General features: G+C 39.1%; 1 protein-coding gene across 1 annotated transcript in view; it reads left to right on the forward strand.

Annotated features, from left to right (window-relative positions):
• Positions 1 to 22,159, forward strand: part of MCCC2 (methylcrotonoyl-CoA carboxylase 2 (beta)) — a 35,461-nt gene that overhangs the window by 6,779 nt on the left and 6,523 nt on the right. Inside the window, exons 5-15 of the mRNA XM_009874310.1 lie at positions 1,368 to 1,480; positions 6,017 to 6,130; positions 13,085 to 13,149; positions 14,094 to 14,193; positions 15,196 to 15,291; positions 16,479 to 16,551; positions 16,749 to 16,825; positions 18,876 to 18,942; positions 19,219 to 19,375; positions 20,166 to 20,280; positions 22,013 to 22,098. Coding sequence (XP_009872612.1) covers positions 1,368 to 1,480; positions 6,017 to 6,130; positions 13,085 to 13,149; positions 14,094 to 14,193; positions 15,196 to 15,291; positions 16,479 to 16,551; positions 16,749 to 16,825; positions 18,876 to 18,942; positions 19,219 to 19,375; positions 20,166 to 20,280; positions 22,013 to 22,098 — 1,063 coding nt within the window. The remainder of the gene's footprint in view (positions 1 to 1,367; positions 1,481 to 6,016; positions 6,131 to 13,084; positions 13,150 to 14,093; positions 14,194 to 15,195; positions 15,292 to 16,478; positions 16,552 to 16,748; positions 16,826 to 18,875; positions 18,943 to 19,218; positions 19,376 to 20,165; positions 20,281 to 22,012; positions 22,099 to 22,159) is intronic.

Below are 22,159 nucleotides of genomic sequence, written 5' to 3' on the forward strand. Positions count from 1 at the left end.
CTAAACAGCCCCAGTTCTCTCAGTGTCTCTTCACAGGAGAGATTTTCAAGTCCCTTGATCCCCCTCGTAGCTCTCTGCTGGACTCTCTCCAGTAGGTCCCTGTCTCTCTTGAACTGGGGAGCCCCAAACTGGACACAGAATTCCAGGTGTGGTCTCACCAGGGCAGAGCAGAGCGGGAGGAGAACCTCCCTAGACCTGCTGGACACACTTTTCTTAATGCACCCCAGGATCCCACTGGCCCTCTTGGCCACAAGGGCACTTTTCTGTCCCAGGGACAACTCACTGCCCACTGGGACTCCAAGGTCTTTCTCCACGGGGCTGCTTTCCAGCAGGACGACCCCTAATCTGTACCAAAGCCTGGTGTTGTTCCTCCCCAGCTGCAGGACTCTACACTTGTCCTCACTGAACTCCATGAGGTTCCCCTTTGCCCAGCTCTCCAGCCTGCCCAGATCTCACTGGATGGCAGCACAGCCTGCCTGGGTGTCAGCCACCCCTCCCAGTTTCCTACCATCAGCGAACTTGCTGAGAGTGCCCTCTGTCCCCTCATCCAGGTAGTTGATGAAGATACTGAACAAAACCGGGCCCAGCACTGATCCCTGGGGAACAGCACTGGCCACAGGCCTCCAACTTCACTCGTAACCTTACTTCCAGCTGAATGTAAAGCTGGGTGTGTACGACAGTGCTGGCTGCAGTCACGCAGCATGAAAATGTGCGTATGGACTGCTGCTTATAGATAAAAACTAAATACCCGGAGCCAGAGTTTTCAGAGGTGCTTTAACTCTCTGTACACTGCCTTCTAGTCTTCTGTCCTTCTTTGGAGTCTTACGGCGTAATGTATTTCAGTTATTTGGGAGTGGAGAGGTGGCTGCAGTTGGCAAGGACACAGAGTAGACAAAGGTTCTTAAAGCAGGTCTTCAATATGTCTTTGTAATAAAGGTATGAAAGTACGCATGCTATACCTCTTGAACTCAGTGGTGATTAGTCCTGCTGCTCTCTGGAACTTGTGACAAAGTTGCAGTAGAATAATTGAGTTAAAATTATACATTGGAAGTGTTCTTAATTTAAATGTGTTGCAATTAGATGAGTTTAGAATTTTGTATGGGGAGGTATGATTATGTCTCCGAGTGTATCTGAATTTGCTCTCCATTGTGGTGAGTGGGATGGATGTTATTTTGGGTGTGAATGATGTTACTTATTTTTCTTTCTTTTTTTCAAAAGAGTATCCTAATATACCTAAATTTTACGGACATACCTAGAGTTACTGATAGTAAATGCTGTGTATTTTAAGTAACATGCAGATGCTTTCTCAACAGCTTTAGTATGTAACACTGTTCAAAGACATATTAATACATTTTCATTCACTGTAGTTGATTCAGGAGGAGCAAATTTGCCTCGACAAGCAGAAGTATTTCCAGATCGAGATCATTTTGGCCGTATTTTCTATAACCAAGCAGTCATGTCCTCACAAGGAATTCCACAGGTAATTTCCTTTTGCTTAAGAACGAAATGTACTAATTAGTTTTTATGCTTGCTGCCTTTATCTGGTCCCAGGGCTTGTACCCATGCTTTGTTTTTGACAGCCTTGTGGTGTACCAAAACCTTGTGGTGTCCTGACCTGGTGATGCAGTCTGGGGATTGGAGGCACTGTAAACATAGCAGCTGGCAACAAAATGTCATTATAATTTTGAAGAGGCCATCTTCTTTGTTGGCCTTAGTGTTAATGACGTGACCTACCGGCTCCTATCTTGGAGTGGGAAAAAAGGGGACTTGACGACACAGACCGTATGGCCATGTGAGGAAGTGTTACGAAACATCTTGGAACAGGGCTGCATCAGCACTGTAGAGGTGAGGACCCTTTTGATGATGGCTGGTGAATGAGACATACTTTCTACTGACAGGGTTATGTGTGTATTTATATGTCCATTTTATACACTCCTGTGTGATAAAACTGCCTGAATAGTGAGCTTGTTCACTCATGTATTAATGATGCATTGAATTGTTAGTCACAGTTCCTGGATTTAGAAGTGTGGTTTTGTCACAGGCATTTCAGGAGTGCATTGGGGTCATTTTTTTGATACAGGTGGAGTTCTAGAGGAGGTGTGCTTCTGCATCTATTACTCATGAAGAGTATGGAACAGTTTGAGGGTGTGATTGCTTGTGGCAGCCTCAGCTGCAGTGAAAGTGGAGGGCAGGGTGTAAGGTCCCAAGGAAGGTGAGGAAGGCAGGGAGCAGGATAAGGACCCTGGACATCAGGAGAGCAGGCTTAGGCTTGTTAAGGGAATTGTCACCAGGGCCCTGTGACAGGCTGCCAGAGAGGGCAGAGTAGTCCATGATCTTTGAAGATAACCTCCTTCAAATAAAGAAATGCTCCAAGAAAGCAGATGACCAGGTTGCTCCTACAGAGTTGCTCTCCAGTCGATCAACATCTCGCCTCTTCATACGGTTGTGCAGACCTCTCCCACACCTGCCTCTTACCCTCCTGAGCAGGGCAGAGAATTCAAGCTGACTCAGCTGTACTTCCTACATAGTGTTTCATGCCTATGATGTTCCTAGTTTGTCTTCTGTAAACCTTTTCCAAGTCTTGTTATCTTTTCTGAGACGAAGAAGCCAGACTGCACTACTCATTGTGTTGGCTAATGATGGAGGGACATATAATAGCATAACGATAGACACTATTCTGTTTTTCTATTCCTTTGCCAGTAGTTCCTAACATTGATTTTTTTTGACTGCTGAGCAGTGAGCTGGTATTTTCACTGAATTATCTTAATTTCAAAACCGTGCTCATAGACGTGTTGTCACTTCAATGCCTATCACTTTATATTGGCTGGATGGAAGAAGGTGATGGAAATTTTTATGATATTCCACCTAAGAAGAAAAATTTTAGAACACTAGACTTAGAAATAGGTGTTGGAGCCTCAAGCAGGCTAAATGTTTAACTAACTTGCTGTTTCATCTGTCATGGAAGTATTTTACCACTGTTGTTTTGACATACTTGAAATTATCATTAACATTATTAAACTGATCATTAATGTAAAATGAAAATAAGGCTTGATTTACTTCATTCCTACCAGCATCTGTCACTGAGAGGCATGATTGGGCTGGAACCATTTTTATTTATTCTCTGTGAGAAATTGTGCTTATTTGAATCTCCTGGTGGAAAAGGAGGAAATAGAAGCCAGTTCTTCTGTCACTGTGAAACAGCTGCCCTGGTCAGCATGGCTTCCGACTCCTGACATTGGCTTTGCATGGTTTCTGGGAAAACCTGCATTTGTTCCCGTGAGACCTTTCTGTCACGTACTGGAAACAAGTCAGACTCAAACCTTCAGCCGTCTTTTCCTCTACAAAAGTCCTGACATCCATTGCCTCCAGAGAAATTCAAGGCTGAATATTCCAACACCACACTGTAAATCTCTTTCTAAAGTCTGGCATAATTTAACTTCTGCAGTTTTCCAACAATAAAAATGGGGTAATTGTAGTGATTAGGCAGTTCTCCACTGTTGAGTTAGAACAAAAATATTTAGGAAGAAGACAGTTTACATGCTGACCAGCCTCCAGAGTCACTGGTAAGTCTAGGCTGTACTTCAGATTTATATAGGTGAATAAAATCTGTCCCAGCATTTTTGTGGAACAGCAAGAGTCAGAGAGGGCTGTCACAGTGCTGTTTTGCTGAATTATCCTTTTACCGGACATTTTGCTAAACCTTATTTTTGCTAGATAACCCAGTCATTATCTGGTGAAATTACTGACATTAGGCAGGGTCTATCTAAAAATACCTGGCTCTAAAGTCATGCTGATTGTTGTTCTGAATATCTTTTAACAGCTTCAGTGTGTTCATAAAGTTCCTCACAAAGCTGAATTTTGATTACTGTGATATTGTATTAAGAGTAGCATTGTAGTCCTATACAATAAGTATAGGAATGATTTGCTATTTGGTATGACACTGATGAAAGCTGAATTTTCATAGTATGGTGCTGTGTAGCTTCCTCAGAATGTTTATGGAAGACTGGGAAAAATGTTTATTTAAGTGCTTCCTTCATTTAAATGATGAATGTGGGTGTGTTTTGTTTGGGAGATGTTTCTATGCTGTGTTTCTTTTTGAAAAGGCATTTATAAGTATGCTATTGATTCTGTGCTAACAGACTGCGGTAGCTGGAATAATCTTTCCTGTCTGAGAGGATGTTTCATGAGGAAATTGTGTTAGGAAATTTTGCTCCCTTGGATATGCATTCTGTTTAGTTCTGATGTGGGAGCCTGGATTTTAGTTTTCTACCTCCTCTTCTTTGTTGTGGCCTGCCTGAAGGTCTATTTCATCAGTTCATGAGCTTTTTCTCAATTTTTGCCCCTGAAGTGCTTGCTTTTTTTCTTTTTTTTCCTTTTTGCTTTTTTGCATTTTTGCTTTTTTTTCCCCCTCCTATTTCAAGCCTATGGTGCTTTTAATTTCCCTCTCCACTTTTACCCATGACTAATTTATTATACTCCTACTGCAGCTTCAAATTGCATTGATGGGTGTGAATCAGAAAGCTGTGATTAGCTTCTTGTTAGCCACTTGCTACGCTCTCTCACACTCATGCGCTGCACGGATACAGTGGAGAGCAGCTCAGTGGATATTTGTGTTCAGAACTGTTGACTTTTAGTGTGTTTTTAAGTAATTTCCTATGCAGTAATTCAAAGAATGAAGTCAGGAAGTAGCATGTTAATTGGGAATTTGAAGTTTTGCTATCTGACAGGTAGATTTTGTTTTTTCTGCTGTGTGCATATTCCAGTTTATGTGTTGGAAAAAGTAACACCTGAGTTAAGGTTTAAGTGCGGGCACATTTTTCAGGATGAACATGGCAAATTAAAAGCAGAAAGAAGACTTAAATCCTGGGGGAAAAAAAAATCAAATAAACTTTTTCCTCAAGTTTCTCCCATATCTAGAGGCTTACGTTATCTTTATGTTTAGCAGGAGGTATTTATTAAATGCACGACAGAAATACTGCACTTCAGTCATGTGACTCTGAATATAATTTAAAATACTGAAAACCATTTGCTGTAAAGCTGATGGATTTGATGGTAGCAGGTTGACATAGTTCATCTGCTCCTTGGTATCTAAAGGTGATATAATTTGGGAGTTTTAGTTTTGTGTGCTGTTTACTTTTAAGAGCAAACCGTAACACAGAACACTTGATGTTGCTTTTTTTGTGGGGTTTTTTTTATGGCTGTGAAAGGAAACATTAGATTAGACAATTCCTTTCTTACTGTCTTCCTTTCTCATATGAGTATTCCATTTCTTCTGCTTTACAAGCTCTTTTGAAAGGATCTTTGGGGGAGCTCCCCTGAAGGAGAAGTGAGACACTTCACTTTCATGATCATGTGCTGCTGCAGTATTCATCATGTCTGGGGTCAAGTCAGATTTGTAAAAGTGTCACCAAAATGGTACTAGTAGAAAATGTTCTTTCAGTAGATGCTAATCTCAAAATTAGGCTTAAGGATGAAGCAGAGATTATTCGTGCTAAAGCCACAAGTTATTCAACATGCCTCGAAGGGGCAGAGTTAATTAGTTAACCCATTGAAGAACTGAAGGGACATGCTAGTGGATGTGAGGAATTTTCTTCAAAAGATGTTGGCTTTGCTGAAATTATGCCAGTAAGCAACAGCTGAAGCTGTGACTTAAGCATAAACACCAGGAGCAAACTCTTAAATTTCAGTCTTTTACCATTAATCAGTAAAAACAAATTTCATGGTAGAACGTGCCCGTCTTCTAATGTTTCACACGTGTAGCTCATAGTACTTCGTACAGGAGGTTTCCTGCAGAGTGGTCTTAAGTTTAAAAGATTGTTGAAAACTAGAGAGATTCCCTGTTTATTTGAAGAATTGCTGAAGCAATAAAGTATTTGCTCTGTCAGGCAAACATAATCCTGCAGTGCTGTCCTAGAACCTGTGTTAAAATCAGTACAATGTGTGATAGCAGCTTGTGCATTCGCTAATTTTAACGATTGGACAATTCATTGACTTGTGTTTTCTGTTTTCCCAACAGATAGCAGTAGTAATGGGATCCTGCACAGCAGGAGGAGCATACGTACCTGCTATGGCTGATGAAAGTATTATTGTTGGCAAACAGGGAACAATATTCTTGGGAGGGCCACCGTTGGTAAGGATACAGAAGTTACTGTTAACACACAGTCCCCCCAGAATTGTGCTACTGACAGTTGTACAGCTTGAACTATTGAGATCTTTCTTGGTGAGATATTTCCAGATATTCTGGAAATAGTTCGCACTTTATAAGTATATCGGAATGTTTATATCCTAAATTAAATCTTTTCTGTTAGCAGTGTATATGTAAGTTAGACTTTGTTAAGGTGTTTTTATAGTACTGCTTTTAGGTTGCTGTGCACATTTTAAACGATAAAAATGCTTTCTTTATTCAATTATATAGTCTTTAGTTTTGACTTGAAATAATAAAAAATTCCCAAGCATTTATATTATATCTCATAGTCAAGATCAGAGAACTTCAGAAGCAAGACTGATCAGCTATATTTTATGTCAGTTTACAGACGAAGGAAGTACACCTACAGTGGAATTTGTCATCATTTCCTTACTGTCTTAGTATGGAGATTGTTTCTCAGGAAACTGACCTGAATTCTGTGAATTTAATTCTGTGAATTAAAACTTGCTTTATTGTGGAATTCATAGTGGAACTGGTGACTGTACAAACTATTACAGCATAAGACAGCTTTAAAATTTTAGTAGCTTGTCTCCAACAGGAAAGGAAGTCTTTATTTTTCTAAAACCAGCTGTACCAATGAATGTTCTAGCGTAGACTCAGTTTTATACCAATACAGATAATATTTGCTAACAATTATTATTTTACTTAAAACAAGCCTTATGAGAAGAAAGGAATTTCTGGTACTGAATGTTAGTGCTAGAAATAACAGTGCAGCCCAGCTATTCTAGTCTCAGTGAAGTCTGACCGGATAAACTGCTTTTTTGAAATAATCAGTTATTTATCTCTTTGAACAAACAGGTCTCAGGCTGCACATTGTTCTGACTATAGTCTTTTGGGAGTTTTTAGACGTTATTCCTGTGACAAAGCCACGTGCAAGTCAAATGTCTCTCAAAAGTCCTTTGAACTTGGGCAGGCATAAATGGGCAAATCACTCTGTGCCAGTGTTAACGAAGACACTGCACTGCTCATTTCCTGTAGAAATGGGGGAGATTCTGCTGGAAGTCCCTTCTTTGCATCACTTAAGATACTGGGAAAAGATTGCAAGTCCCATAAGCTACGGGAATATAACCACTGACAGATTTTTTTGTAGACAGTTCCTAAGGCACAATTGTGTTAATTTCCTTAAAAGCATGAAGAGCTTACCTGTGATTCAATTAGTGTTTACCTGTATAGCACTACTCTTACTAGAACAGTATGGTTTTGCATTTCATTGTTTCCCTTTACTTGAAGGCTGCTTTTTTTCCCCCATTATGTCATCTTGATGCTGAAAGTGGATTTAGCATTTTGTGCTTGTTTGTTTTCCTCTAAAGTTCAATGTATAGATGGATATTAAATTCTTGTGCAACTTTAAAAAAAAAAAGTAAACATTTTTGCAGACATACTTTTCTGTGGCTGGTGAATGCTAGTTACTGTTCCAGAATATCTTAAATAAATTCAGAACGTAACTGGCCTGAGCAGTTAGGGAGAGCAGTGGGAACACACACACATACACCGCGCCTAAGTACAAAGGTACTTTATTGTCTACATTTAGCTTGAAGTATTTTATTGTTTCAGTGGAGGCTTTCCAAGCTGACAAGAACAAAGTAATCAGCAAAAGCAGATGAAGTAATTAGTAGCAACTGGGTAATTTAACACTATTTGCTGCTCATTTTAATTTTGAATTCAAGAATTTCTTTGTCTGTTGGAATTTCTTTGACAATAGTTGTTTCCAACATCTTGCTTAGGTCTCTATTCCCTTTTATCTTGTATTTAGACTCTTTCAGCTTCTTGTTTATAGGTAAACAAAGACAAATCCTCCCTCAAAATTAATCAGTTTTCTGTAAATTTATCACTGTAATTTAGATATTAGGAGTTTCTTGGTGAAAAGTAGCATAAATACGAATGAAGACTAATAGTTGGAAATCATACTAGCTGAGTGCGTAACATTGGTTGATCTGAAAGACCTGAGGGAATTCGGCTCCTCTGACCTGGCACTTCCACTGGCAAGAGTGCTGGGGAGTGCTCTGCGCTCCAAGCACCTCTGCTTGGAGCTGTGTCAGGGCTGGAAAGGTTCTGCAGACCTGAGAGACTCCTTGAGTCCATTGAATGATGTGTCCTGGGGAGCGTGCTCAAAGTGTCTTTCAGGTTCCAGCATGAAGCAGGTGCAAAGCAAGATGGCCGCTACCCAAGACTACCCAGGAAGCTGGCTGGGAAGGTGAAAAAAATAGGAAACAGATTTTCTTATTCTGAGAGGATGGTAATTGTTTAACATCAGAAATGAATGACTTCATTTGTATGTGTATCACTGAGATGTAGCATGGGAGTCTTTCGTTGGGATGGGCAGCTGAGAAAGGATGGCCTGGGTCAGGTCACGAAGGGAAGACTTCACCAGGCAAGTCAGTGACTACAAGGATGTTGTGTCTTGGGTTTAGCTAAAACCCAGTCCTGTTTAGTGATTTTTACTTTCCAGTTTAGTCTCTTCTAAAAGGCTGCACTTTCTGAAGTCAGCAGCATGTTTTTGCAGACAGTGTGTGCTACCAGCAGTGATAACACCTGATGTTTGCAGTCACTGCCTGGGACTGGGATGCAGACAGGCTCTTGCTTATAATTGCTCCTGTAGTGACCAAGGCCACTGCTGGCTCTTGTGTGCCACGCTGGGGGGGCCAGGAAGTAAAAGGGTCACAAAGAAGTAAAAGGTGGCACCTCCTGGGGGGTAAGAGACAGGACAGGTGACCATCGAGAGTATTCCATCCCATATACATCATATTTAGTATAAATTGAGTGATCACGCGAGTTTCGTCCCTTTTCTGCACTGGCCGGTGTCCAGGGAGGACTCCATCTGACCTCCTGCTTTTGATCCGGATCCTGAGTTCCCGAATCCAGTTCCTGTATCCAGCTCCTGCCACCACCGCTGAGCCTGGGGCTGCCCCAGTGCCTCCTGCTCTGCAGCATCAGTGGGGATTGATATCGGGGCAGGGAGTCAGGTTTGATATGAGGCCACTATCTATAGTTGTACAGAGCTATTTACTTTTATCATTCCACTGTTATTTCTATTATTGTTTCATTACAGTGGTTCTAGTTTTTTTTCTCTAACCTGTAAATCTCTCTGCCTCACTCCCTTTTCCTTCCCGTTTGCAGGGGGAAGAGGGGGTTAGAAAGCGTCTGTCCGTGTTAGTGGCCGGCCCAGCCCTAACCTGTGACATACTGTGAAGCTAGAAAGGATGGAAACTTTTTGCTGCTCCCGGAGGAAGATTTCACAACTATCCTCCGATTTAATTTGTTACTTAGCAACGCGCAGATGTAATGATCCTTATCTTCATGCATATAGATCAAACTTTAATATCACTACATGTCAGCTTTTCTCTTAGGTAGAGCTTTTCATATTCTCACTGAAAATACTTTACTTGCCTTTCTATAAACATCAGAATTACTTCAGACTCCCACAGAAACTTCTGTTCCATGTTGTATCAGATATTGTAGTCGTTATTGTGTATACTCTGTTCTCCAAAATGTGTTTCCTATATGAAGAAAATTGGATTCGATTTTATCACTCACCTGCCTAAAACAAAACATCCTAAAGAAGTGAAAGAAAATCCCTGGTGTTACTTATAATTGGTCTTGGGATGTATATGCTAAAAAAAAGTAAATTGCAGGTACAGTCAAATGTCGAAAATGCAAGTTTCCTTCTTTTTAGAAAGGTGAAGAGTAATGACATCATGAACAGATGTAACTCAGTAGTAAGAGGGCAAGTATCACAGCAGTAGTGGTAATACCTGGGGCCATTCTTCTCACTCCCTCAGGCTTAGGAATCTGTATCCCCACCCTTGGCAATACTGCTTGTAGCTCAGGATGCCGTGTTGATCTGTAGGCTTCTCCATCCCATTCCGGAAACTTGTGATTCTTCCTTCCTTGGGGGAAGTTCTCTACTGTCTGTGCTCAGCAGTGAATGAAGGTAAAAAGGGCTGGATTTGTCAAGTTTGTGTATATTTATGGGCTAGAAAATATCAGCCTGATCTTTTGTGGGAAATGCACATTTTGTCTAAAATTCATGTTCATTTCTCCTGATGGTTGCTCGTTGAAGTGGCTTGAACACAGATTTCTTTGAAAATCCCCACATATCTTGTCAAGGCTCTATCTGCAGTCTCTTGGAGTTTACTGAATTTTATGAAGGTTAGTACTATTTGAACTACAGTTTGTACAATTCTGTGTTGCACTGCAGTACTTGGGAAGGTGGTGGAGCAAATAATCCTGGAAGCTATTTCCCAAAACACTGTGGTCAGGAAGGTGACTTGAGTAGTAAGCATGGATTTACAGTGGGGCCTGACCAAACTGACAACTCTGTATGCTGAGATAACAGGCTCAGTGGAACCACACAGAGCAGTGGATATTTTTTATGTTGACTTTTGACACTGTCTTGCATAACGAACTGATGAAGTATGGACTGAGTCAGTGGATGGTGAGGTGGCCTGAGACCTGGCTGAGCTGCTGGGCTCACGCTGGAGGTCACTCGCTAGTGGTGTACCCCAGAGTTCAACTCTGGGACTAGTACTGTTCAGGATCTTCACACATGACCTGGACAGTGGTCCAAGTTCACCATCAGCAAATTTGCAGGTGATAAAAACCTGTGAGGAGTGGTTAATAGAGCAGATGGTTGTGCTACCTTTCAGAGGGACCTCAAGAGGCTGCAGAACAGGGCTGAACAGAACCTTTGGGAGTTAAACACAGCAGGCAAGTGCTCCTTGGAAGGAATAATCTTAGGGACCAGAAGAGGGTGGGGACCAACCAGTTGGGAAGGTGCTTGGCAGAGGAGGCTGTGTAGGTCCCAGGGCACACCAAGTTGAACCTGAGCCAGCAATGTGCCCTTGCAGAAAAGGCAGTCAGCAACATCCTGGGTGTGCATTAGAGAGAGCATTTCCAGCAAGGCAAGGGTGGTGACTTCCCATCTACTCAGTCCTCATAAAAGACAGTTGGGGTACTAGGTCCAGTTCTAGGTTCTCCAGACCAAGAAAGACATGGATGTACTCACATGAGGCAGTGAAAGTCAGTGGAGATGTTGAAGGGACACTGGAGCACTGACAGGAGGAGAGGTTGAGAGAGCTGGAACTCCTCAGCCTGGTGAAGTGGTGGCTCAGGGGCAGTCTGTATATACAGACTTGCCTGTATATATACCTTATACCTTATATATATACCTGTATATATACTTGTCTGTATATATACCTTGCAGGGGGTACTAAAGATAGTAAAGCCGGACTTCTCATTGATGCCCAGTGACATATCAGGAGGCTACAGGCCAAAGATGAAAACAGGAAATTCTGTTTAGGTGTAAGAAAGCAGTTTTTTACTGCAAGGATGATCGTGCAGTTGTCCAGAGAGTTTGGGTGAGTCTTCACCCTTGGAGATACTCAAACTCAACTGTACATGGTCATGAGCATCCTCTTCTCTTTGACCCTGCTCAAACGAGACAGTCTGCCAGGGTGGCCAGCAGAATTCACAACTCTGGTTTTGTGATTTGGAAGAATCTGTGTAGAGTTGATTAAAATGAGTGTCTAGTTTTGTGTGCTAATAGAAATCAGTGCTATGATCGGGTTTGTTCGAGTTCTGCAGTTGTCACAGAATCACTGTATAACTGCATACTGCGTGAGATGCGTAAAGAGAGATGCATGGAATTATTTCATAGCATCACAGAATAGAATTACTGAATCATTTATTTTGGAATAGACCCTTAAGATAATACAGCACCACTGTTAGCACTGGCACTACCAAGGCCACCACTAAACCATATCCCTGAGCACCACATGTACACATCTTCTGAACACCTCCAGGGACTGTGACTCCATCACTTCCCTGGGCAGCCTGTGTCAATGCTTGGCAACCCTGTCGATGAAGAAGTGTTACCTAATTTCTCTTAAAAGTATGTTCTTCTATTTGTTGTTCAATGAAGACTCGAGTTAATTTTGTCTCTGACAAGCTTCTCATTAGTTAGTATCAGAATGCCACACCTTCATGTTACACGAGTAGCCATTCAAATTTAAAAATAAAAATACTACTAGCGAAGAAATATCTTTAATTAATTTTACAAATTTGACAGTTTGGAAGTATATAAGTGTTTATATCACTGTACTTTGGTTTTAGGCACAGAACTTGGAAACTGAAATCTGTTTTGGAACTCATAATAGGTTTTTTTACTATGCAGTAAATGATACTGCTTTGTTTGAAGGAGTTCACTCGTTCTTGAATTATCCTGCAAAGGTCTAAGATTTGACAAATCTGGGATTTAGACTGTGCATTCCAGATGTATTTATGGAGGCATCATATTTTATCCAAAAAGTCGTATGCCATTAATACACTTTTTTAAAGAAAATCATTCTTACCAGAGTATTGTGTATTTAATGGAAGATGTAGAAAATAAAAACTGCTAATGATTGTTTTATGGTAAATATTTAAATAAGTAAGTTAAAATTCACAGAAGAAGAGTTTATGTAGAAAAAGCAAAGTCAAAGAATGCTAAGTTTCAACTGAGATGTTGTTTGTTTGAAACAATGCAGGAAAGTGTCACATTTGAAACTGTTAAGTGCAAAAAAGATTTTTTGGAAAATGCATGTTCGTAAGTGTAAAGGGTATGTAAGTATACTCACACTAACAATGGACGTGGCAGTCTTTCTCAATAAAAACTTCGTATTAATGTTACAGTAAGGATGCTAAGTTGGAGAAACTAAGCAATTTTGAGAAGATTCTGTGTTGTCACATTTTAGATCTGACAGATCTGGGCAACAGTAACTGAGGAAATTATATTAATGAAGAAGCATTTTGCAGTGATTTTGTTGCTGTAACTAAGCCAGTGTAAACATTAATGCAAGACGAGTGTCAACTCTAAAGCTCATATTCTTTTTCTTCTTTCAGGTCAAAGCAGCAACAGGTGAAGAGGTATCAGCAGAGGATCTTGGAGGAGCAGATCTTCACTGCAGGTTTAGAGAAATATGTTCCCAGAGATAATTTCTTCCATCCTTTAGACTTTAGTAGGCTGTATTGTATTTTACTGTACTGTGTTCTTTAAATTTATAGTTGGATATTTTAAAGCTATGTTTAGATTTTGAAAATCAAGATTTTCTTTGTCCTTATCTGGTGCTGATGAATACTTTTATTGTTACAGCAGCATAGTTACCTTATGTTACTGTAGTTAGGATCTTATTTCCTTCATTTACTGCTTCACAATACTCAGATGTCTAGCGTACTGCAGCATCATGCATAATATGGAGGACTTCTTTTTATACTCGTTAATACTGAGGGTTAATAGATAATATGCATTAAGAAAGAGAATATGTTTTGCAGGTCTCATCTTTATTACTGTGTTAGAACTTACTCCAAGCAAGATGAAAATAGCTTGTGTTTTTTGTAAGAGAGTACTTCTTATCAAAACAAAGAATTCTGCGCACTTCCTAGGTCTAGAATGAATAGTAAACAAAGTTAGATATTACTGTAGGATAAATACTTAATTTTTACTTCAATTTACTGAGGTGAATAAAGAATTATTTTTAAGAGCAGTTCATAACATTTCTGTGAAACGTTTTCTTTATGATTTCAAATGAATTTTAATTTTCACTTTAACATTGTTTCTCATCTTCTATATTGTCATTTAGATTTTTTTATATCCTAGAGCTCCCCTTTTTTGTCATGTCTGATAACCTGAATATACTGTTCCAAAGAAAAGTTCAGGCATGGGGTTTATTTTAAAAATAATTTCATAATAGAACATGGAGAAGAGTGTCGTAGCATCTGTAGTATTGCAGCATCTGTATACTAAAGGAAAATATAAAACTTATAAAGTCTTAAAATATTTTAAACCCTGAAATTTTTGTTGTCGTATTTTATTTTTCTAAGCCTTCATATTGCTATTTTTATTTATGTGCAGAAAATCTGGTGTAACAGATCATTATGCTTTGGATGACAACCATGCACTTCATCTAGCAAGGAAAGCTGTAAGAAGTTTAAATCTCCAGAAGAAAGTAGACGTAAGTGTACAGAATGTGACAACACTGTGTTTAAATTAGGAAGGCTTTTATTTTCCTGATTTATACAACACGTTTTTTGTCTGTGACTTTAGACACTTTGAAAATGAAAGTTATGATTCTTGTCCTTAGAGATTTCTCCAATATTTGAGTTCTGCAATGATGTTCCATTGCGTTATTCCTAATAAAATCATTTGGATTACATGCAAGACTGAAGCAATTAGACCAGTGCTTCAGAATTACAGACCTCTGCTTTACAATTAACCCAGTCCTGCCAGGTGCTTCATTTCAGCCCACGTGATCATTCCTTTGGATTTAAAATTTAGATACCTCATCATCATCATCATCATCATCACAGAATGGCCTAGGCTGGAAGGGACCTTAGAGATCCTCTAGTCCAACCTCCCTGTCATGGGCAGGGACGCCACCTCTCGACTAGACCAGGCAACACATGGGGACTGAAAGCATCTTTTTAAATACAAGTTTTCTGTGCTTATTAATGAAAGGTATATACCTGAATCATGTCACTGTGTTGCATTGCTTTAAAAATTCCTTGCAGAAAGCACAGTCGATGGCGTATGGGAGAGGAATTGCCTGAATTTGCTTTGACAGAGAGGACAAATTTGAGTTGAAAGCTCACCAGCTGCAGGAAGGCAGATGTTGTATTCAGCTGCCTGGCAAAAGTCTTAATAGGTTTTTCAGAGTACTCACTGCCTGATAGGACACAGGGGAAAAGCAATCAAATGGGAGAGCGTGATCAGTTTTTTTATAAGATGGAAGAGGTGGAGCAGGTATGGAGGTATATGCAAGAGTAGAAACAAAGGTAACAGTAAGTGAGAAAGTGTTTTCAGACTTCAGTTTAAGAAATTTGGTCTTCATGTAAAATGAGGACAAGCTCGTACAGGCATTTTGATGGTTGGTGAAGAGAAGACTGTGTTCAGGGCACTTGGGTTTTTAAGTCATGATATGGACTGTTGTGTAAATTGTTTTATTAAACTTCTACAGGTGACCATAGAGCCATCAGAAGAGCCTTTATTTCCTGCGGATGAAATATACGGAATAGTTGGTGACCAGCTAAAAAGAAACTTCGATGTCAAAGAGGTGTGAATATAAACACAAGATCTGCATGCCTATACATGCATGCACTATGTTTTCTTGCACACAAAAAAAAACCATAGTTTTTCTAAAGAGATCTGATTTGGGGGTTATGGTGAATATTTAAAATTAATAAAATCTTCTAATGTATTTTTTTATATTTTGACCCAGCAGCCCATTGCAATTGCATGTTGAAGATACAATACTTTTTGCTTATACGACTGGAAAAGCTGCCAGAAAATAGGGAACTGCATTGGCAAAGCATTCTGTAGACTTGCCAAATGATGAGATAGCTTTCCTTTTTTGTTAATCTTGTGAAAGTAAAGATCAGATATTTAAAAATTCATGGAGTATAAGCACCCCAAACAATTCATTGCTCTCCCAAGCACATACAGAGACTCTTGTACTCTGCTGCAGGTCTGGTGTAATTATTTACCTTGTTACCTTCATCTGAGACCACATCGTTTCTCATGTTCTGCATAGATCCCATTTTCAGAGCCTTTTTCATTACCAGCCAAGTATGTATTGTAGGAATTGTGTACCTTTCTTAAAATACTTTGTCAGAAATGGGTAGGATTTGCTTTGCAGTAAAGGAAGAAAGGTGAGCGCTTTCAGTGGGACTCACGCTACACTCTTGAAAGCTGTAATAGCTTTGTGTTCTTTAAACTTGAAATAAGAATCTTCTGGCACATGTCTAACTAGCAGTGGATCTGTGTTTATGTAAAATGGCTCCTTCGCATCTTGCAGAAACCTCAGAACAAATCTTCATTATTTTTGTATATCACAAACCCAAGCAAAGCTGAAAATAAACTTGATCTCTAAGAAAGTGATTCATAGTTATATATATTTTTCTCTTTATGAATGTGAATCTATTGATTAATCTTTAATATAACCAGAGGTAGCAGTTTTTCTTTGAGCTTTAACTAATCGGGAAGACTTTTTTCCTGTATAATTTAAACTGTTCAGTTAGAATATTCTGAATCTTGAAATTCCAGTTTTTATAAACATGTAGATAAATCACACTTTAAATAAAGCAAATGGGCTTTACCTTGTGTCCGGACTGTTTGTATGGTGGATTGCTTCCTATTCTCTACATGGAAAATGTTTATTTTAAGTCAGCATGATGTTTGTTTCTAAAATCAAGAACTATGAAGGATTAGGAATTTCATTTTACTTTTCTATATTTTCTTCAGGTCATTGCCAGAATTGTAGACGGAAGTAAATTCGATGAATTCAAAGCCTTGTATGGGGATACATTAATTACAGGTATTTAGAAATTATAATTATTCTGTATAAGTTCCCACTGGTTTTGTAGTGGGATTCATTCTGCTTGGCTTACCCATTGATTGAAATTTTTAATAACATTTTTCTTCAAAAAGAGTTACCCAGAGAAAGTGTTACTTTTATATGCTCTGGTAAAATAAATATATGTGAAGATTTACAGATCTGTTTTTCTCCTTCAGGATTTGCAAGAATATTTGGTTATCCAGTAGGAATTATTGGAAACAATGGAGTTCTTTTCTCAGAGTCAGCGAAAAAGGTAAATAAAGAGATTATTTGCTGTTGACAAACAAAACTGGTAGATACCTTGCTCTTGAAATGAGAAACTTTTTTAAATAATGAAAGAGGACAGGCTCCATATTTTTCATGTCAACATGACATAGCTTAATAAGTTGTAAAAATAAGTGACCATTTTTTAGAATCAGTGTTTTGTGGATTTTCCTGACACGAAGTTGGCAGGTCAGTAGGAAAACACACTTAGAAAAACAGCTACTGTCAGCTGTGTGACTACCACACAGTTGAAATAGTTTATCCTGAAGCTTATAGCCACTGGAAGAAAAGTCCATACTGATTGTGGAAAATACCCTGTTAGTTATAGTTCCTAACCTCTAAACTGTGAAGCACTACATAAAAACATTGCTTTTGTAATAACTGGAGAATTTCATACCTGGATTCCAACATTCATTTTATTGTTTTACTAGAAGTTTAATTTTCATATTTTGCCGCAGCAGCTCCTTGCTTAGACTAAAGAGTGAAAACACGTGTAGTCTCATAAAATCTGTGAACTAAAATAACTTTTCTGTGGATTAAAGGGCATCTTTGATAGAGTGTTATGATTGTGTTACAGTTAACAGTGCTTTACGGATTGGGTTTGGGGAATTGGTTGTAACAGAGAGTTTCTGGATGTGGCAGAGCAGTGACTTACCTTGTTTTGTGGTGTTTGGTTTAGTTCTTTAATTTTTTTAAGAAACTACTGTCAAATAAATTTTTTGTAATGGTGTTGTATATGCTAAGTTTTCTTCTAGCATGCTTCTTAAACTAATAGTGGGCAAATCAGTATTCAACATCTATAGGAACAAGGAAGCCTTGAGAGTTTTGGAGAAAGAAAGTAATTTTACTTGATTTATTGCTGTAATAAAATAATACGTGAAATTGAGTTTCATGTACTGAATGAACACTTTCAATTTGGTAGCGACATTGGTTTTGGCTAGCATTTGTTTTATAGCAGTTATTTCCAAGCTGAAAATAACTTTCATGATTTCTAACATTTTCAGTATTTTTCTGGTAATGTAGTGCTGCAACTTTTTTCTGACCAATGAAAAAAATGTAAGGAATATTCCTCTGAGAGCTTGTGCTAGCATGTCAGTACTGTAAGAGCAGATGGTCAGGATTCATTTATTTCACTTCTAGAGAAACCTTTGTCAATGATGTTGCCTCTGTAAGGATCATAATTAACAACATTCCTTTTTTTTTCTTTGCCATTTTTGCAATGAGGTCAGTGTGGTTTTAGTACTTTTCTGAAAAATCTAGCTAAAGACTATACTTTGTAATTTTCCTTCTTTGGGTTTTTTGTTTTTTTTTTCGTGAGGGTTCTTTTGTAAATATTGCTGGGTTTGTATTGTGAAGAGGTTGGAGTTTTTTTCAGTTACAGTGCTTCATACCCCTTTTTTATCTTTTTTTTACCAGCAGCATGCATATAATCTAAGGAACTTTGTTGATTTTCAGTATTCCTAGTTGAAACAGAACCTTGGAATCTACTGTTTGTATCTTAGCTATGAAAGTGATCTTTTCCTAGAAAATTAGGAGAGAGCATCTGCACTGAGAAAAAGGAAAGGGTGTTACAGCAGTTGTCATGAGCCATGAGCAAACAGAGTGTGTGAGCCTTTCCCAATTTCAGAGAATAGTGTTCTTTTGTGCAGGAAACAGGGAGGTGTTTTTGTCTGACCAGATGTCTTAATTGCCGTGACACAGTCTTAAAAAACTCCATGTCAGGTGCCGCGCATTGTGAAGCTGTCTCTGATTTTTAACCACGTATTGGCCGAGTCAAAGCAGTTGAGCTTTTCAGTGTTGGCAGTAGTGCTCTTTGAAGATATTATTTCTGCTTTACCTTTGGACTCACACATTTTTGGCGTTTTCTTCTAGAGCGAATACGTGTTTTGCAGTTGGCTTTGGATGAAGCAGATGTAGGACAGCACTTGGTGACTCCCATGGGCTTCAGTGGAAGGAGACTTTGGGGTGCTGGTAGCGAGAGCTTCACTGATGCACCTTTTAGTGGCTTACTTTTTTTTTACTTTTTTTTCTTTCCACAGGGTACACATTTTATCCAGTTGTGTTGCCAGAGAAATATTCCAATTGTGTTTTTGCAGAATATTACAGGTGAATAAGCTGAATATTTTGACGTTTCACTGTGCTGTAGGCTTTACTGTTAACTCTTGAGGCTATAACTTGTAGAGAGCATCTTGTGTGCTTGATTGTACCTACATCTGCAGCCTGGTCTGAAATTAGCTTGTAAGCAGCTGGTGGAAGCCTTGCCTTATGATTTGTTCTTGAGTTTTTTCTGCCTGTGATGTATAAAGCACACAGTATGACCTGCAGCACATTCTAATAATATGAAGTTAGTGAGCTGCTTTTTTTCATGTTGTAATTCTTTAGGTTTCATGGTTGGTAGAGAATATGAAGCTGGAGGGATAGCAAAAGATGGTGCCAAGATGGTAACTGCTGTAGCTTGTGCCAGTGTACCTAAAATAACAGTGATAATTGGTGGTTCTTACGGAGCTGGAAACTATGGGATGTGTGGGAGAGCATATAGGTAAGTGTTGCTTAAAATTGTGATAGGAGTTAAGTCTAAGGTAAGTGAACATAACTTCGAAGTACCATTCTGAAAAAAAACCCACATCTGAACTCTTGTAGAAGTTGTGCTATTTGGAAAACAAAACAGTTCTCAGTGAATATTGTCATAACTAGATAACAGCCTGACAGACTTGTAGAGATTGATAGTCTCATGCTTAACCTTGAATTAGCTGGCGGAGGAGATTTTCTAACGTGCTAGCATGCTTTTCTCCCATTTTAGCTCTTGGAGGGAGATTGTACAGCCCTGAACATTCCCTAGGCTGTACAGGCTGGTCCTTTGTTCTGCATGAAAAGTACCAGCTTGTGTGAAAAATCCTTATTCCCTTTAGTGAGCCTGTTTTTATGAGCAATGTTTGCAGAACCCCTAGGGATATCTTTTTTGACCCCTTGAACATGACTCACATAAATTTTTTTTTTTCATTTTTCAAGGTCCCTAACACTATTGAAGTTGTTAGTGACATTTTTAATGAGAAAAATTCTGGGGAGGGAAGGGGTGGGGAGGAAGATGTAGAGATTCAAGAATGAGAGAAATAGTTTTTTAAGGTGCTTAAATATAAGAAATGAGCAGAAATTTTGCATTTTAAAACATAATGGTGCAAGCTTTGAAGTACACTAATTTGCATTCTTTAGAAACGAATACATTGTAAGCTTATCATGCATAAAAATGAATTCTTAGCTGGATGAGAACTAGTTCTTTACTATGAGGTAAGGCAATGTCTTATTTCAATACTTAATGTGTATTTTTTCAGTCCAAGATTTCTTTATGTGTGGCCAAATGCTCGCATATCAGTGATGGGAGGAGAACAGGCTGCAACTGTTCTAGCCACGATAGCTAAGGACCAAAAAGCAAGGGAAGGAAAACAGGTACATCTTTCCTTTGCAGTAATGTCATTACCATTCGCTCTTCCACTAGAGTTGTTCACTTTATGATCTAGAAAGGATGTTACAGAGAGACACCAGTGAATTACTGATCACCTAATCCCACCTCGTGCATTGACAAGCAAGGAGCATTTGTTAAATGCTGTTGTTTATGTCATCTAACTGTGAAGATCATGTATGACATTTCTTTTTTATGAAAAGTATTTATCTTTTTTTTTTTTATTATTTTGTACAGATTATTAGTTCTGCCCAAGATAACCAGGCAGGGATTGTTTCTGGTTTGGGAGTATGAGGAGGATTGTGTGAGAACAAAGTGTCTTTACAACTGTTTTTGAAGTAGGCAGTTTTATTGAAAGCTGATCTTCGAATTATTCAGTGACTGAGAATTATGAAACCTGTAACAGCAGAAGCCTGTAGAGATTTGGAAAAGAGTGTGACTCATCTCAACATTTTATCTGAAAATTAGTGGTGTTTTGTTTAATAATCTTTTCTAGATTCTGTACAATCTTTTCTGCTCTGTTTTTTCATTTACATGGCTTATGTTTATACTGGTGCCTTGGTCCCATAAGAAGTGATTTTATTATGATATCTTAAAGTTACCTGTATTCATGAGTAGTCATTCAGAATGATGAAGTGGTATGTACCTGTTAAGTCAACAGTTCTTTTTTCTACACTTTATTACAGAAGGGTTTGTGGTAGAAAGGACCTTAAAGATCATCTAGTTCCAGCCCTCGTGCCCCCACAGGAAAGAATTTCTTCCTATATCTGATCTAAATCTACCCTCCTTAAGTTGGAAACTGTTACCCCTTGTCCTGTCACTACGCTCCCTGATCAAGAGTCCCTCCCCAGCTTCTCTGTACCCGCTTCAGTCACTGGAAGGCTGCTCTAAGGTCTCCCCAGAGCCTTCTCTTCTCCAGCCTGAACGACCCCAACTCTCTCAGCCTGTCCTCGTAGCCCTGTTCTCCAACCCCCTGATCAACTCTGTGGCTCTTCTCTGGACTCACTCCAACAGGTCCAAGTCCTTTTTTGGGTTGAGGGCTCCAGAGCTGGGCACAGAACTGAACCGCACAGCTTGGTGTTGTCAGCAAACTCACGGAGGGCACCCTCGATCCCACTGTCTGTTTCATCAACAAAGAGATTAAATAGCACCAGTGCAGACACCAACCCCTGAGGAGCACCATTTGTTCACCCTTCCCTCTCGCTCTCTTCATTTCCCAAATCCCATGGATGAACAGGATGACATCCAGAAGGAAGTGTGAGAAAAAGAAAGATGGCTAATGTCAGAAAAATGTGTTGGAAGACATGAAAATTTTCTAAATTTTGGTGGCAGCTGCTCTGGATCATAGATAAACTCAGTGTCAGAACAGTATAGACTTATTTTAATTAAAAAATCTCAACAAGGGCAACTCACAACAGAGTTTATTCAGTACAGTAACTTCAGTAATTCTTCAGATGGTAATCCTAAATTATTCTTATCCTCAGTTAAGTATAGCTTGGCTTTCCTTTTCCCACCTACCCATTTTAAGAAAGTGATACTTTAATTTCATTGTCAGATATGATAAATTGATAATTGTGTGTAAAAAGAGAGAAAGACTTTGGGGATGTCATTTAAGCAGCTTCTTTGAGTTTGATGCCACATATAGAACTCTGCTGTCATTGTGGAAAAAAATGACTGAAAAATATCTTACCTGTGTTTGTTTATTTGCCTGTTTTTCAGTTTTCTGAGGCAGATGAAGCAGCTTTGAAAGAGCCTATCATGAGGAGGTTTGAGGAGGAAGGAAACCCTTATTATTCCAGTGCAAGGTAACGTATAAGGGGCTTTTCCAAAAATTGAGTGTAATCATGGGACATAGCATCTAAATCT

This window comes from Apaloderma vittatum, unplaced genomic scaffold (assembly GCF_000703405.1).
Source record: "Apaloderma vittatum isolate BGI_N311 unplaced genomic scaffold, ASM70340v1 scaffold10178, whole genome shotgun sequence".
Taxonomy (NCBI): Eukaryota; Metazoa; Chordata; class Aves; order Trogoniformes; family Trogonidae; genus Apaloderma; species Apaloderma vittatum.